Source organism: Arvicola amphibius, chromosome 11 (assembly GCF_903992535.2).
Source record: "Arvicola amphibius chromosome 11, mArvAmp1.2, whole genome shotgun sequence".
In the NCBI taxonomy this organism is placed as follows: Eukaryota; Metazoa; Chordata; class Mammalia; order Rodentia; family Cricetidae; genus Arvicola; species Arvicola amphibius.
Window position 1 is genome coordinate 87,897,679 of NC_052057.2, and position 13,923 is coordinate 87,911,601.

Consider the following 13,923-nt stretch of genomic DNA (forward strand, 5'->3'; position numbering starts at 1 on the left):
AAAGAAAATTGGTAGAAGGATTTGCTTTGAGATTGAAGCTTTATTATGAATTCCTTCAGGTTTTCATAAGGAAACTACTAATACTACCTATGAAAATCAACAGGTGCTTTTCTCTTTATTATTTCTGTACGTTCACAGCTTAGTATTTGAATTATTCACTTAGTATTCTATAGCTTGTTCTCTTCCCTACACACGAACCTTTGGTGGTATTGTGTATCAAACCCAGGACCTTGTACATGCTAAGCAGGTGCTCTGTGCACAACCCTGGCTCTTAGTCTTCTGAGTACTGGTATTAAAGGCATGTGCCACCATGCCTAGCTATTATACTTGTTTATTCTTTTTTATTTTCAAATCCCCCGCCCCCAGCCAAAAAAAAAGTTCAATTTGTTTTATCTAGATACTCCCTAGAGTGTGGTCACACTTTAAACAGAACTGAGTCCTCCCCTTTGCAGTCCTGCTGGAGTCCCTCCGTTGTGGGGAGCGACACGTCCTGCCGTGGTTTTAAAGAGTTCTCTTCCTGGCTTCCTATTCAGGCTTTTACTGTTTAAGGGGTGGGGTGGTACAGTTTGTTACTTCCAAGTCTTTCTAAACCGTGTTTCTGCAGCCATAACCACTACAAACATAGCTTATTTGCTCTCTATGGTCTGAGGGAGCATGGATATGACTTTTCACATCAGCACAGGCCGTGAACAGGGCTCCATTTGCAGTAAGGGCCACGAACCCAGACACAGACCTAGCCCTCTGATGCAGATGGTATCGTGGCCATCTGCAAGACTTCAGACCTCAGCATAGACCACAGACATCCTCCCAGCCTTCTGTCCACAGATATCAGCATAGACTAACCTACAGATAGACTACAAATCCAGACATGGCTCTCTGCGGCAGTACCAAATGGGGCATCAACATAGCCTTACGTAGCAGCACAGGCCCTGAGGTCAGGATGGCCACCAGCAGCAGCCTAGCCCACAACAGACTATGGTTGTCTCTGTGACCTCCAGTGGTAGCATCAGCCATAGATAACAACAAAGACCCGACTTCAGAAAGACCAGGATGCAGACTTGGCCCTTAGCAGCAGCATGGGCCTTGACATAACCATTAACCATTGCCCTAGGTGACAGACAGGCTACCCTGATGATGTGTGCCCTTCAGTGGCAGCAGTGCCCATGGTATCAACATGGAATCAGACTGTAGCACAGGCCACAGATGTCAACTCAACACAGACTGCAATAAGGCCACAGACTCAGACATGGCCAGCAGTGGCTGCAGGGACCTGGACATCACATCACCATGCTCTCAGGTGGCAACACAGGCCACTCAGATCAGTATTTGTATCCCTGGTGGCAGCAAGGTTCACAAACACCTACATGGCTTTAGGCAGCAGCATAGGCCAGGGACCTCCGCTTGGCCTGTGGTCGTAATGCGGGCTGTACACATCAATTCAGACATTGGCTGTAGCCCAGACCTGGACACCACCATCGTCTCAAGATGGTGTCACATGCTGCTCACATCAGCATGGATCCAGGCCACAGCACAGGCTGTGACCATGTCATTAAGTGATGACATGGTCATCAACTCAGTCCCTGGCCACATCAGGGCCACTGGCCCACACATGGCCCTCAACAGCATCATGGGACATGATGGGTCTTTCAAGGAGGTCCAGTCAAGAAAGTGGACTGTTCCTCGTCTTAGGCAATGATTTCATTGCCCAGAGCTAGGGTGATCCTTCGGCCAGACAGCTTGTTCCGGAGCTGAGTCTGAATCTGCTTAAGCTCAGGCTGCTGCACACCATTCCATTGACCCCACTGGGAAAAGACACGATCTGCCGTCGACCTCAGCCCTCTGGAGACAGGGTTTCTCTGTAGCTTTGGAGTTTGTCCTAGAACTTGCTCTTGTAGACCAGGCTGACTTCGAACTCACAGAGATCTGCCTGCCTCTGCCTCCCAAGTGCTGAGATTAAAGGAGTGTGCCATTGCTCAACAGTGGTGGATACACTACAGTGCATTTCAGGATAGCCAGGGCTACACACACAGTGAAATCCTGCCTTGAAAAGCTTAAAGAAAAGTAAATAGCCTTTGTAGTTTCAATAAAGAGATAGAAATAGCAGGAAAATAATTACTATTTGATAAAACTGCCCGAACTTCATCTTCTTTGTAGCTTCTACACTGCTTTGCGGAAAGAGTCTGGGACCAAATTGGTGGATGGAACTGGCCACAGACCTCACTACAGCCTTCGGACCCTCTGCAGGGCTTTACGATTTGCAGCTTCCAACCCGTGTGGTAACATCCAGCGCTCACTCTATGAGGTGTTTCTAATATCTGTTTTCCTGAGCAGCTGGGAGGATGGGCTTGCTATGAGTGAGAGGGAGTAGGGACGCAGATGCCACCTTTGCCGGTGCTTGTCAGTCAATTTTGTCTAACATTTTGGACAGAGGTACCCTGCTACTTTTTTCCTGCCACCTGTTCTGGGGAAAATGGTGTTGGCACATGACTTTAATCCCATAGAGGCAGGAGACAGATCTCTTGAGTTCAAGGCCAACCTGGTCTACAGAGCTAGTTCCCGGACAGCCATAGCTACGCAGAGAAACCCTGTCTCAAACAAACAAAAGTTGTTCTGAGATGTAATACTCCAGGATGTTAAATTTTATTTCCCAAATAAGGCCAGTTTATATTTATCTGTGTTTGTGTTTTCTCTCTAGGGCTTTTGTTTGGGTTTCCTAACACAGCTTGACAGGACATCACACCCAATAGTTCAGAAGCTCATCTGTCAGCACATTATTTCTGGCAATGTCAAAAGTCTGCTGAAACAGGTGTGTTCTTTGGTGTTCAACTTGTTTCATAGAGCTATTTGAGGAAAACTTTCCTGTCTTTTTTTTTTCTTTATTCCACGTGTTAGAATGTTTTGCCTGCATATATGTCTACAGAGCACTTGTGGAGGCCGGAAGAGGGCATTGGATCCCCTAGAACTGGAGTTAGTGATGGTTCTGAGCTACCGTGTAGGTTTTAAGAATTGAACCTATGTCCTGGAAGAGAAGCCTGTCAGTCGGTGCTTTTAATCCCCTAGCTGTCTCTTCGGCCCCTTGTAGCAAAAACTTTAAAAAGATTGTAGATATGTATTGTCACCAGTCCAGAGGCAGCTGGGAGAATGGAGCCTAAGAATGAGGTGGACTAAATCTAATGCAGTAGCCAGGTTTATTTCGAGCATCAGGCAGTTGGTGTTCTGAGGGTTAAGAGGAGTCACCTTAGTAAAGTATACAATCCCAAGGAGAAGCCACATGTGCGGAATGTATTTTTCCATAGAGGCATATCAACAAATAACAACAGCCAGTTGTGATGACTAATCGTAAGGAACCTCACTCCTAGCCGATACGCCTGGGAGAAGCATGCAAACACATTCCAAGAACAATTCTGTGTTTTGAAGAAACTGAGGGCACCAAGACTCTTGTTTTCTGTGAGTTTTCTCACAAGCACTTAGAATTCTCCTCACACAACTCCATTCTTTAGACCATGTTCCAACAGTGTATATCTTAGATGGTGAAATTTCAATTTTATTTGAGGTTTGAATTCTATAGATAGCCCTTTCCAAACAAAGTGTAAATGTATGTATTCCTTTTATTTTATGTTTAAAGTTCCAGTATGGGCTTGTTGATTCACTGAGGTAAACTGATACGTATTTTGTATAAGTGAGCCCATTGCACAAGGATATTACTCTGTTGCTTTCCTGGTTGGGGAAAATGCTGGGGTCAACCTTAGGATCTCATTCATGGCAGGCAGATACTCTATCCCTGAGCTATATCTCTATCCCCAGCTTTCCTCAAAACAAAAGCTACTTGATGAATTTTGTGTGGGGGCGGGCACATAAGAGCCACAGTGTATGTGTAGTGGTCAGAGAATAACTTTTAGTACTTGGCCTTCTCCAGAGCTGAGTCAGGGTGACTGTGTTTTTGCTTCTGTGGTGAATACTCCAGGCTAGTTGGCTTGTGAGCTTCTGTCTGCACCCCTCGTCATGCTAGGGGTTCTAGCATTACTGGTGATCACCACATCTAGCTTTTTACATAGGTTCTGGAGATTGAATTCAAGTCGTCAGGCTTGTGTGTCCTGTCTGTAACCTGCCTTTTTATTTAGCCTACCCATATCTTTAACTTGACTCCGGTTTGTCCTAGTTACAGCTCTGTGCTGTGAAAATACTACAACCAAGGCAACTCCGTTTATCAAAGAAAACATTTATTTGGAGTTTTGCTTACGTTTTAGAGAGTTAGTCCATAATAATAACTGTGGGAAGCAGACAGGTGTAGTGCTGGCAAAATAACAGAGCTCTGTGTCCTGATCCGCAGGCAGTGGTCAGAGACCTGTGCCTGGCATGGGCTTTTGGAACTTTAGAGTCACCTGCTCAGTGATACATCTCCTTTAACAAGACCACACGTAATCCTTCTCAAACAGTTCCATCAATTGGGGACCATGCAGTCACGCATGAGCCTCTGGGGCCATTCTCATTTAGAACTACTACAAGGTTTTAAAGGAGGTAGGGATACTGGTAAAAGCAACAGCCATTTGAGTTTGATACAAAATTACAAAGTAGCATCAGGCTAGATGAAACAGAAAATTTCACCATCTAGCTTTTTTTTATTGCTTGCTCATTAGGATAAGAAAGACAGGAATTTGAAGTTAATTTGGAGTCAACATTTTAAAAATAATGCATGTTTAGCTAGTAGAGGCTATGAAAACACAAGAAGATAAAGCCGCTTAAGTTTACTTTGTGTGATTTACCCTACTAAATAACTCCTTGGAATGGCTGTGTCATGACCCATATAACCTGTTGTCTTAGGGTTTCTGTTGCTGATAAACACTATGACCAAAAGCAAATAGTTTATTTCAGCACTATGCTTTATAAGTGAAGCAGACAGAAACCGTGGAGGAGTGCTGCTTGGTCATGGCTTGGTCAGCCTGCTTTCTTACACCATCCAGGACGGCCAGCCTGTGGATGGCATGGCTCACAGTGGGCTAGGTCCTCCCATGTCAATCATTAACTAAAATGTACGGTGGTCTGAATTGCAATACCTTCCTCTCAGATGTCTCTGGCTTATGTCAAGTTAACAAACAAACAAAAGCCAGCCTACCCATAAAGGTTCAGTTTCTATAGAGGTTCAGTTTTGTGTCCTCCGGATGATCCAGAATGTGGTGGTGTAAAAAAATACCTCTTCTCTATTCCCTCTTTACATTACTGGCCTAGTTTGAGGAAAATGATAGCTATTTTAGATTTAAAAATAAAAATGGGTATATTGCTAGGGGTGCAGGGGTGGAACCACATGTGGGAAAAATTATTTTGATTTTGTATGCTTTTCAACTAAATCTTTCTACTCTTATCTAATTTTAAAACAAATATGCAAAAAATGTTCTCATTCTTGGAAGTAATTTTGTGTTTATATTTAACGCATGGGTTTCCTTTTGGAAGCACTCAGAGCAGAGATGTGTTCTCAATAAGAGCTTTACTCCCCTCTGAAAGAATGCCAACGTTGACATAGGACTATGGTCATTTCTCAGTCTTTTGTCTCTTTAGCCTATTCCAGAACCCAAAGGTGGCCGCCTTATCCAGGTCGAAGGCTACTGGATTTCAGTTGGAGACAAGGAGCCTACAATAGATGAAACATATGTTCTGACGTCTTCTGTTAAGCTGAACCTGAGAGATATAGTCCGTGTGGTCTCTGCAGGGTATGTGTAGGTTTTCCCTCCTGCTGCTATGACGTTCCTACAACAGGCACAGTGTTTACTTAGCTTGCTTTCCTAAACTTTGACAGAGCTTTGCTGGTTCTTACCTGGCTAACTGAATTACTGCTTTCTAAAAATTGCCCTGTGATGATTTGTACTTGTGTGATTGGTGGGAAAGACTTAAAGACATTATTTTGGTCATCTTTGTCATTGCTTTTGTTCCTGGAGAGGTGATTGAGTGGCTGTGAGTGCTTGCTGTTCTTTCAGAGAACGCAGGACATGGTTCCTGGTACCCATGTCCAGTAGCTTGTGATTGCCTGGAACTAGCTCAGTAGGATCCAGGCTCATTTCTGAAGTCCTGCATACATTGCACTCTCTCACACACAGCTTGCAGACAAAAACATCCAAAACTACAAAGTAAATTTGCTTTGTTTTGTTATTGATTATCACTTCTTATTGACTAACAATTAATTCTACTTTTTCTTGCAAATACTACTAGAGAAGTTGGAATTACCTTAGTATTTTTTGAGGAGCAATTTTTCTATTAACCCATATTAAGTTTGAGCATGAGGTTTAATTCTACCCCAACCCCTTGCTTTGACAGATTCTCTATCAATTTAATCAGAATTCAAATAACTTTGGTGATTTGCATTGTAGTTGACTCTCTCTCTCTCTCTACACACACACACACACACACACAGTATAGAAATTCAAAGAATACTGTAATAGATAATGAGAATTTGGTGATTTAATAAAATTAGATGTCAGGGAGAAAAGTTAACAGATTAAACAAGAGACGTTTGTCAGCTCTGGCTCCTCTGGTGGCTAAGAAATGTGTGTGTGTGTGTGTGTGTGTGTGTGTGTGTGTGTGTGTTCGTGTTCGTTCAGCCAAGTATGGTGGTACACTCCTTTAATCCCAGCACAGTGAGGCAGAGACAGACAAATCTCTGAGTTCAAGGAAAGCCTGCTGTACATAGTGAGTTCCAGGCCAGCCAGTGCTACATAGTGAGACCTATCTCAAAGCAACAGCAACAACAAAAACCATAGAGCTTTCTCAGTGCATGGGCGTCTAAAGGCACTCTTTTTAGCTTCCCTTCTTTTCTCATCTCTTTTTATAATTACTATGTTGACTAATGTTTTACAGAAGCTATCCGGTGCTGATACAGGGTGAAACATCAGTTGGTAAAACAAGTCTCATAAGGTGGCTGGCTGCAGCTACTGGCAACCACTGTGTGCGCATCAACAACCATGAGCACACAGATATCCAAGAATACATTGGTTGTTACACCTCTGACACCTCGGGGAAGCTTGTCTTTAATGAAGGTAATGTCACTGCTTCATTGCTTGAATGCAAATTTTCATGCTTTTTGATCCATTTCTTATTTTTATAATCCCTTCTAATTGAGGCACATGAACTGTATCATAATAGCTAAAGCTAATTCCTAGGGCAGTGTAATTCCTGCATTGAACCAGATTTTGAAAAACACAAAGTGTAGAGATTTAAAAGAAAGGGTAAAGAGGGTTTTTGGAATAAATAATGATTTAATAAAGTGATTTAATAAACTTAGATGTCAGGGAGAAAATTTAACAGGTTGAACAAGAGATGTTTGTCAGCCCTTGCTCCTCCTGTGGTTAGAAAGAAAACGTGTCAATTGCAAGTCTAGTTCTTGGATCAGTGGTGTCACAGATTGTTTAATGGTTGTGACTAGCTGCAGAGTAATTTGCTTGGAGTTGTAATGGTTGTGTAGGATTTGTGATTGTACATGCACATTTTAATCCTTGTCATTTCCTCCTAGGGGTTCTTATTGATGCTATGAGAAAAGGCTATTGGATTGTCTTGGATGAATTGAATTTAGCACCTACTGATGTGTTAGAGGCACTCAACAGGCTGTTGGATGATAACCGTGAACTGCTCATAACAGAAACACAGGAAGTCGTTAGGGCACACCCTCGCTTCATGCTTTTTGCTACCCAAAATCCCCCAGGGCTTTATGGAGGCAGAAAGGTATGTAACTTTTGCCTCTAAAATCTGTTCATTACTAAGTGAAATGGTAAACTCATTAGGAATGAGACGTTCTGGTCCCTCTTGAAGGTTTTGGATTTTTGTGGTGAATAGCAGGGCTGCTGTTTTGTAAATCAAATGAATAGATGCTTTTTAAAAATAAGATTTTAATTGTGGTTACATCTCTTCCTTTTCCTCTTTCCAATCACTTCCATTATCTCTCTTTCCATGTTTTCCCCAATTCCCTCTCAAATTGATAACCTCTTTTTCTTTGTTTATTATTGCTACATATATAGATATGTTATGAATAGATTGATAGATCAGTGCACAAATACATAAATAAAAATGAATTTTTGTTCATGTATATGTGACTTTAGCGCCAATCACTGTTTTGGATATTTGGTCAGGGGCTCATTGTTGGAGGAGACTTCACACACACATTTCATTTTTGTACATTGCCTAGGTGCTGTCTAGAGCCTTCAGAAATCGATTTGTAGAATTGCACTTTGATGAGCTGCCCAGTTCTGAGTTGGAAGTAATCTTGCACAAGCGATGTGGTTTGCCGCCTTCCTATTGCAGTAAATTGGTTAAAGTCATGTTGGACCTTCAGGTATTTCATATCCTCATCTGAACTTACATTTAGGTGGACTACATTAGTCAGCATTGGCTTCACAGTTGGATAGTTTTCTCAAGCAGAAGCACATCTGTCCATTTAGTTTTAGAGAGTAAGGCTAATTTTGGGGAAGTCTTGCTTCTAAGATATGTCTGTTAATATCCATTTTATGTGTGTGTTCCAGAGCCTGGGAGAATTTACCCCAGAGCTTATGCATGCTTTGTTGCTCTCTATTACTGAGCTATATCTCCAGCTCCTGGTTTTGGTTCTTTTGTAAATCAGCACTTTTACCGTCGTAAATTTTTATGACATTTACTTTATATGATAATAGTTCCCTAGTTGTGTATGTTATTTGTAATTGTTGTCAAACTACTTATTTTTTGAGACTATTTTCATATGTTGCCTAGAGTAGCCTAGAACTTGTGACTTCGTTGGATATTTTTGCCCTTTTGTTGTTGTTTGTTTTTCTTTATCATAAAGATGTGGGCCAACAAGATGGTTCAGTGGGCAGAAACACTTGTACAAACCTGACAGCCAGAGTTAGGTCCCCAGAACACACTGCAGCAAGGAGGGAACCAACTTCTGAAAATTGATCTCCAAACCGTGCTTACAGATGGTGTAAAATATAGTGATGTTGTTGGTTAAATCCGTGATTGTGACACTGTAGTAGGGACTCGGTGACCTTTCTTCATGCTTCTCCTTGTTAATTATAAAACTTCAGTTTGTTCCCTCCACCCTGAGACTGTAATCAATTTAGGTTATTGCACATACTAGTGAAACATCCTACCAACACCTAAGGTTTATCAACTCGGGAGGCAGAGGCAGGTGGATCTCTGAGTTCGTGGCCAGCCTGGTCTGTAGAGTAAGTTCTAGAATAGCCAGGGCTACACGGAGAAACCCTGTCTGGGGTCGGGGGTCTTTATTAGAAATTAATTAAATAGAAAACTATTAATATTCCTGGTCACAACTTCATGTCCTCTTGTGGATTTTGGTTTGTGTTTTACAACCCTTTGGGTCCCGTTAGTGCTGTCTCCATGAACATAGGCAGCTTGACAGTGGCCACACTCCTGAATAGAAATGATTCCTCCTCCCTCAGTACTGATCACTTACCAGTAGTGTATCAGCTTCATTTAGGTGGGGCCTGTGAGCCCCTCCTCCTTCCATGTTTGAATTTTGACTTGTTTGATTTTGTTATGCAGGTGACCATAGGTGCTCTGAATTCATGAGTGCAGCCATGTCAAATGACAGCCTTTCCCAGTGCTCTTCCCTATCTTCCAGCTCTTGAATTCTTCCTCCCTCCTTCCATATAGTTTTCTAAGCCTTTCTGAAGTTGATATAAACGTCCCATTTAGAGGTGAACATTTATTTATAATCATGTATACTCAACAGTTTGAACAGTTATTAAGTCTTTATTTATTTGCATTGACCGCTGCTTACTGCTAAAAGACATTTCTCTGGCCAATGTTAAAAGACAAAAGTAGAAGGCAGATAATGAGATGTCTCTTCAAGTAAAGCATTGGTAGTAGGTTCTGCCCTAGGACCTATGTCTTCACTAGCCATGGGATTTTGATCAGGTTTACATTACCAGGCCTGAGTTCCTCCTGGGAAACAGGCCTCATACAATAAGATTGCAGTTAATTACCTGCATAACCATGGCGCTGTTGTATCAGCGGGTAAAGTTTGCCTGGCTGATCAGTGTTGTAACATTCATGTCCACTGCTGGACTTTTTCTCCCCCAGCAGACTATGTAGTTCCCTTTTATACTCTGAAAGCTAGTTAGCAGGGAGGAAGATTCCAGATCAGTTCCAACATAATTTCTGTGTCCTGCAACGAAGTATGTGGTGTCTTCAGGAGTAGGTTTTTGCCACCTAGTTATAGTGGGCAGCCAAGAGCAATGACAATAGTATGTGTTGTTTGGGGCTTCCTGAACCTCCTTGATCAACAGTTCAAAGGCAGTTAACTCAATGATTTCTGATATATGCTCAAATTCCTCCTGTTTTTTATAATTGTATTTTGTAATTGTTTTACATCGTAACTGGTTTATGTAAGGGACTGTGTGTATCGTTAGTTTTGGTAGCCCACTCTGTGCCCTTACTTTTCCCTGTGCCCCCTGCTCTCTTTTCCCCTCTAGCCCTTGTGTCCTTCTCCCCTTTCATAGCACACGCGTTCTGCTCACTCCTAGCCAAAATTTCTTTTATCCTTCATACTATTCAGATTGTTTTCTTTCTGTATGGGAGATAGAAATTTTTTTTATTTTGCTATTTTAACATTTTTTCCAGATAATTGCAGGTCTTTCTCATTTCTAAAAAGTTAAATCTAGTAAAATAAATTTGTTAAATAATTTGTGTAAAATATAATTTATGCTTTCTATCTAGTATAGTAAGAATCAGTTATTTGTTTTTATACTTTAATAGTCCTACCGTAGACGTTCCTCGGTGTTTGCTGGAAAGCAGGGGTTTATTGCCCTTCGAGATCTGTTCCGATGGGCTGAAAGATACAGATTGGCTGAGCAGACTGAGAAGGACTATGATTGGCTACAACATTTAGCCAATGATGGTATGTTTTAAATCATAAAATGATGCCAGATGTGTTATTAAAACAAATGCTTTCTAAATTGTGTGTGGTACATTCATTTTCTGACTTGTTCCAGAAGCAGCCTTTCCCCTTCAGCTCCCATTGCTCTTGTGAACAGTTAGAGTTCTGGCAGGCAGGCCTCTGTTCCCGTGTGGTTTTCTTTTTAGCTTTGGCTCTTCTGTAATTCTCTTGCCACTGCCTGTGAGTGCTGGGATTTTAGACATGAAGCCCTGTGCCCAGCTTCTGTGGGTGTTCTCACCCTACTCTGAGTGGCTGTGTGTGGAGGTAGGCTCTAACATGGCCCTTTTAGGAATTGCACAGGAGATTGGGAGCTTGTTACCTTCAGTGTGATGACCAGAGATAGTCCAAACACTGTTATTTGACATGAATCAAGGAAAGCATTTATACTCTTCTGATTTGGAAAGTCATTAATATAGCCCTTTTAAAAAAATAAAGAACGTAAGTAAAATTGGCCTGTGAGAGTTTTTTATTTCCCTCTCTGGTACTAAGGTGATGGTTTGCTGGGGATTAATCCTGCTGTTATAGAGTCCTGGGACAGAATTCCAGCTTAGGGAGGATGGTCCCTTAGTGGGTTAGTTCTGACTACTTCAAACATCCTACTGGACAAAATGCTGAAGTAGGAAAGGAGTTTATTCAGTATAGCTATGTTAGGATGACTTGCTAGGGATGGGTGGGACGTGGAACAGAATCTAATGTCTTTAGTTCTGTCATAGGAGCTAACCAGCTTTGGAAGACAAGAAGTAGGTGTAGTTAGGCGTATTAGTTTATAGCGTGGTTGATCATTTTCTTAGGGTTGACCACACGGTACCCTGTCAGCAGTAGGAAAGTTTCTGGTGCCTGAGAGTAGGTTTGAATCCTATCAAAGAATGTTTCTGCATCAGATCTGTTGTTTTTGGAATATAAGGTAGGTTATAGGAGAGGACGACTTGGAGAAAGGGCATGCCAAGGTGGGCAAGATGATATTAGGTCTTCAAGATTAGCACAATGGCTGGACACGTCTGGGAGCTGTGTTGGTTAAAAGTGGCAATTGGCAGTCTGTTGATTATGATGCCCCTATGAGCTGGGTAGTACCAGTGTGCTGTAATCCTAGCAGATAGACTGAAGCAGGAGAGCTAGAAGTTTGAGTTGAGCCTGGTGGCATAATGAGAATTTGTTGGAGGTGATAGATAACACATTTTTATGCTTTTCTTTAAAGTTGTAGCACATGATGAAGCAATTTGATCTGTGTGTGTATCCGTGTAAGTCACTACTAACACTGAGATTTTGATATTCCCAAATCTCAGACGCTTCCTTCATTTGATTGTTTGTTTGAGGAAGGTACTCATTGTGTAGTCCGTAGACCTGGGACTTGCTATAGCCAGGCTGGCCTTAAACTCATCTGCCTCATCTTTCATAAGATTACAGGCTTTTTTTTTTTTTACCAAGCCTGACGACTTCTTTCTCTTGTAAGTGGAGGTAATCAATTCTAATTTTCTCATGAGCTTCACCTACATGGGATCCTACAGTGCATACTCTTGAGGTTCTGACTTTGTGTACAGAGGGACCAAATCCTTTTTTTCTTAAAATTATATGGCTATAAGGCAAGAAACACACAAATATTTAGATCATTTAATTGGGCTGTTATGAAGATAGCTGCTCTGAACATTCATGTACATCTTTTGGTATACACGCTTGCTCATTTGTGTTTGAAATACATGATAATCACATTGTTGGGGCATGGCTCTAGCATGTGGTTGGTGTCCTAGACTCTTTTCCTAGGGTGGCTCTTTAGATCGCTGCTTCAGCAACAGCGGGTTTCAGTTGCTCTCATTTCATTTTCTCACATTCTTCACTATCATTACCAGATGCTTACTTGTCCCTTTATTTCAACCTTCAGGTTTCATGCTTTTGGCGGGCAGAGTCCGGAAGCAGGAGGAAGCTGATGTAATTCAAGAAGTCCTTGAAAAACATTTCAAGAAAAAATTGTGTCCTCAGTCTCTTTTCTCCAAAGAAAATGTTCTAAAGTTGCTGGGTGAGTAGACCCAAACACCATAAGAACATGAATAAAATTGTGCTCATTAGAGTCTAAAGTTTTATTCTGCTTTGATAGGTAAATCGTCTGCCCAGTCAAGTCTGTTGGAGTCTAAGTTCAGCCATGTAGTATGGACCGAAGGCATGCGGAGACTAGCAGTGCTGGTGGGCAGAGCGCTGGAATTTGGTGAACCTGTGTTGCTGGTTGGAGACACTGGGTAAATCTCTGAAGCCATAGCTCATTGAGAAGTCCCAGTTTCGCTGCCATGGCATTAGGCTACTCCTTCAGGGCTGGGTGAAGCACCTAGGGGTTTCTTTTCCCTTTCTTTCTCACTGGTGTCTTTTCTCCTTTCTCTTCCTCCCTTTCCTTTAAAGCAAGATGTGTTATTTCTTTCCCTTCATACAAAATCCTTCACTTATGGAAACAAATGTTTTCTCCTGCTATGCCATTGGGAACTATTTTTATCCACTTATTCTTTCAAATGTATTCAGTAGGTGTGGAGAGAAGTTGCTAGAGTCTTGGAGACTCTGTAAGGATTGTTTCTTCCTCTCCCTTGATTGCTGTTGGTAGAACTAAACGAATGAAGTATTTGTAGTTGATGGCCTTCTGTATGAAGGATTTGGGAGGGCACTAATGCTCTGCAAAGGAACAACATGAGCCTGGCTTGCAGGGGTTTGAGTTAAATTATACTTGTAATGTGGTCTTATTGTGCCTCATCTCTTGCTGATACAATGTCTGTGGCTATGTAGTTGGAACAGATGCTACTTATTAATCTGATGCATATTTTTAATAGGTGTGGGAAAACTACCATCTGCCAAATGTTTGCAGCCTTGGCAAATCGGAAACTATACTCAGTCAACTGCCACTTAAATATGGAGACATCAGACTTTCTAGGGGGCTTAAGGCCAGTGAGACAGAAGCCAAATGACAAGGTTTGTCTAGTAGCAAATGTTGATGTTTATTTAACAAACTATGGTTTGCTAAGTTCATGTAAGTGGAT

The 13,923-nt window shown here is 41.8% G+C and overlaps 1 protein-coding gene across 3 annotated transcripts in view; it reads left to right on the forward strand.

The window, feature by feature from the left end:
• The window catches only part of Mdn1 (midasin AAA ATPase 1), a 127,061-nt gene that overhangs the window by 33,340 nt on the left and 79,798 nt on the right, over window positions 1-13,923 (forward strand). For all 3 annotated transcript variants that reach the window (XM_038347377.1, XM_038347378.2, XM_038347379.2), the window contains exons 21-30: window positions 2,155-2,302; window positions 2,696-2,806; window positions 5,554-5,705; window positions 6,847-7,025; window positions 7,499-7,707; window positions 8,168-8,314; window positions 10,732-10,873; window positions 12,789-12,923; window positions 13,002-13,140; window positions 13,717-13,855. In XM_038347377.1, coding sequence (XP_038203305.1) covers window positions 2,155-2,302; window positions 2,696-2,806; window positions 5,554-5,705; window positions 6,847-7,025; window positions 7,499-7,707; window positions 8,168-8,314; window positions 10,732-10,873; window positions 12,789-12,923; window positions 13,002-13,140; window positions 13,717-13,855 — 1,501 coding nt within the window. The remainder of the gene's footprint in view (window positions 1-2,154; window positions 2,303-2,695; window positions 2,807-5,553; window positions 5,706-6,846; window positions 7,026-7,498; window positions 7,708-8,167; window positions 8,315-10,731; window positions 10,874-12,788; window positions 12,924-13,001; window positions 13,141-13,716; window positions 13,856-13,923) is intronic.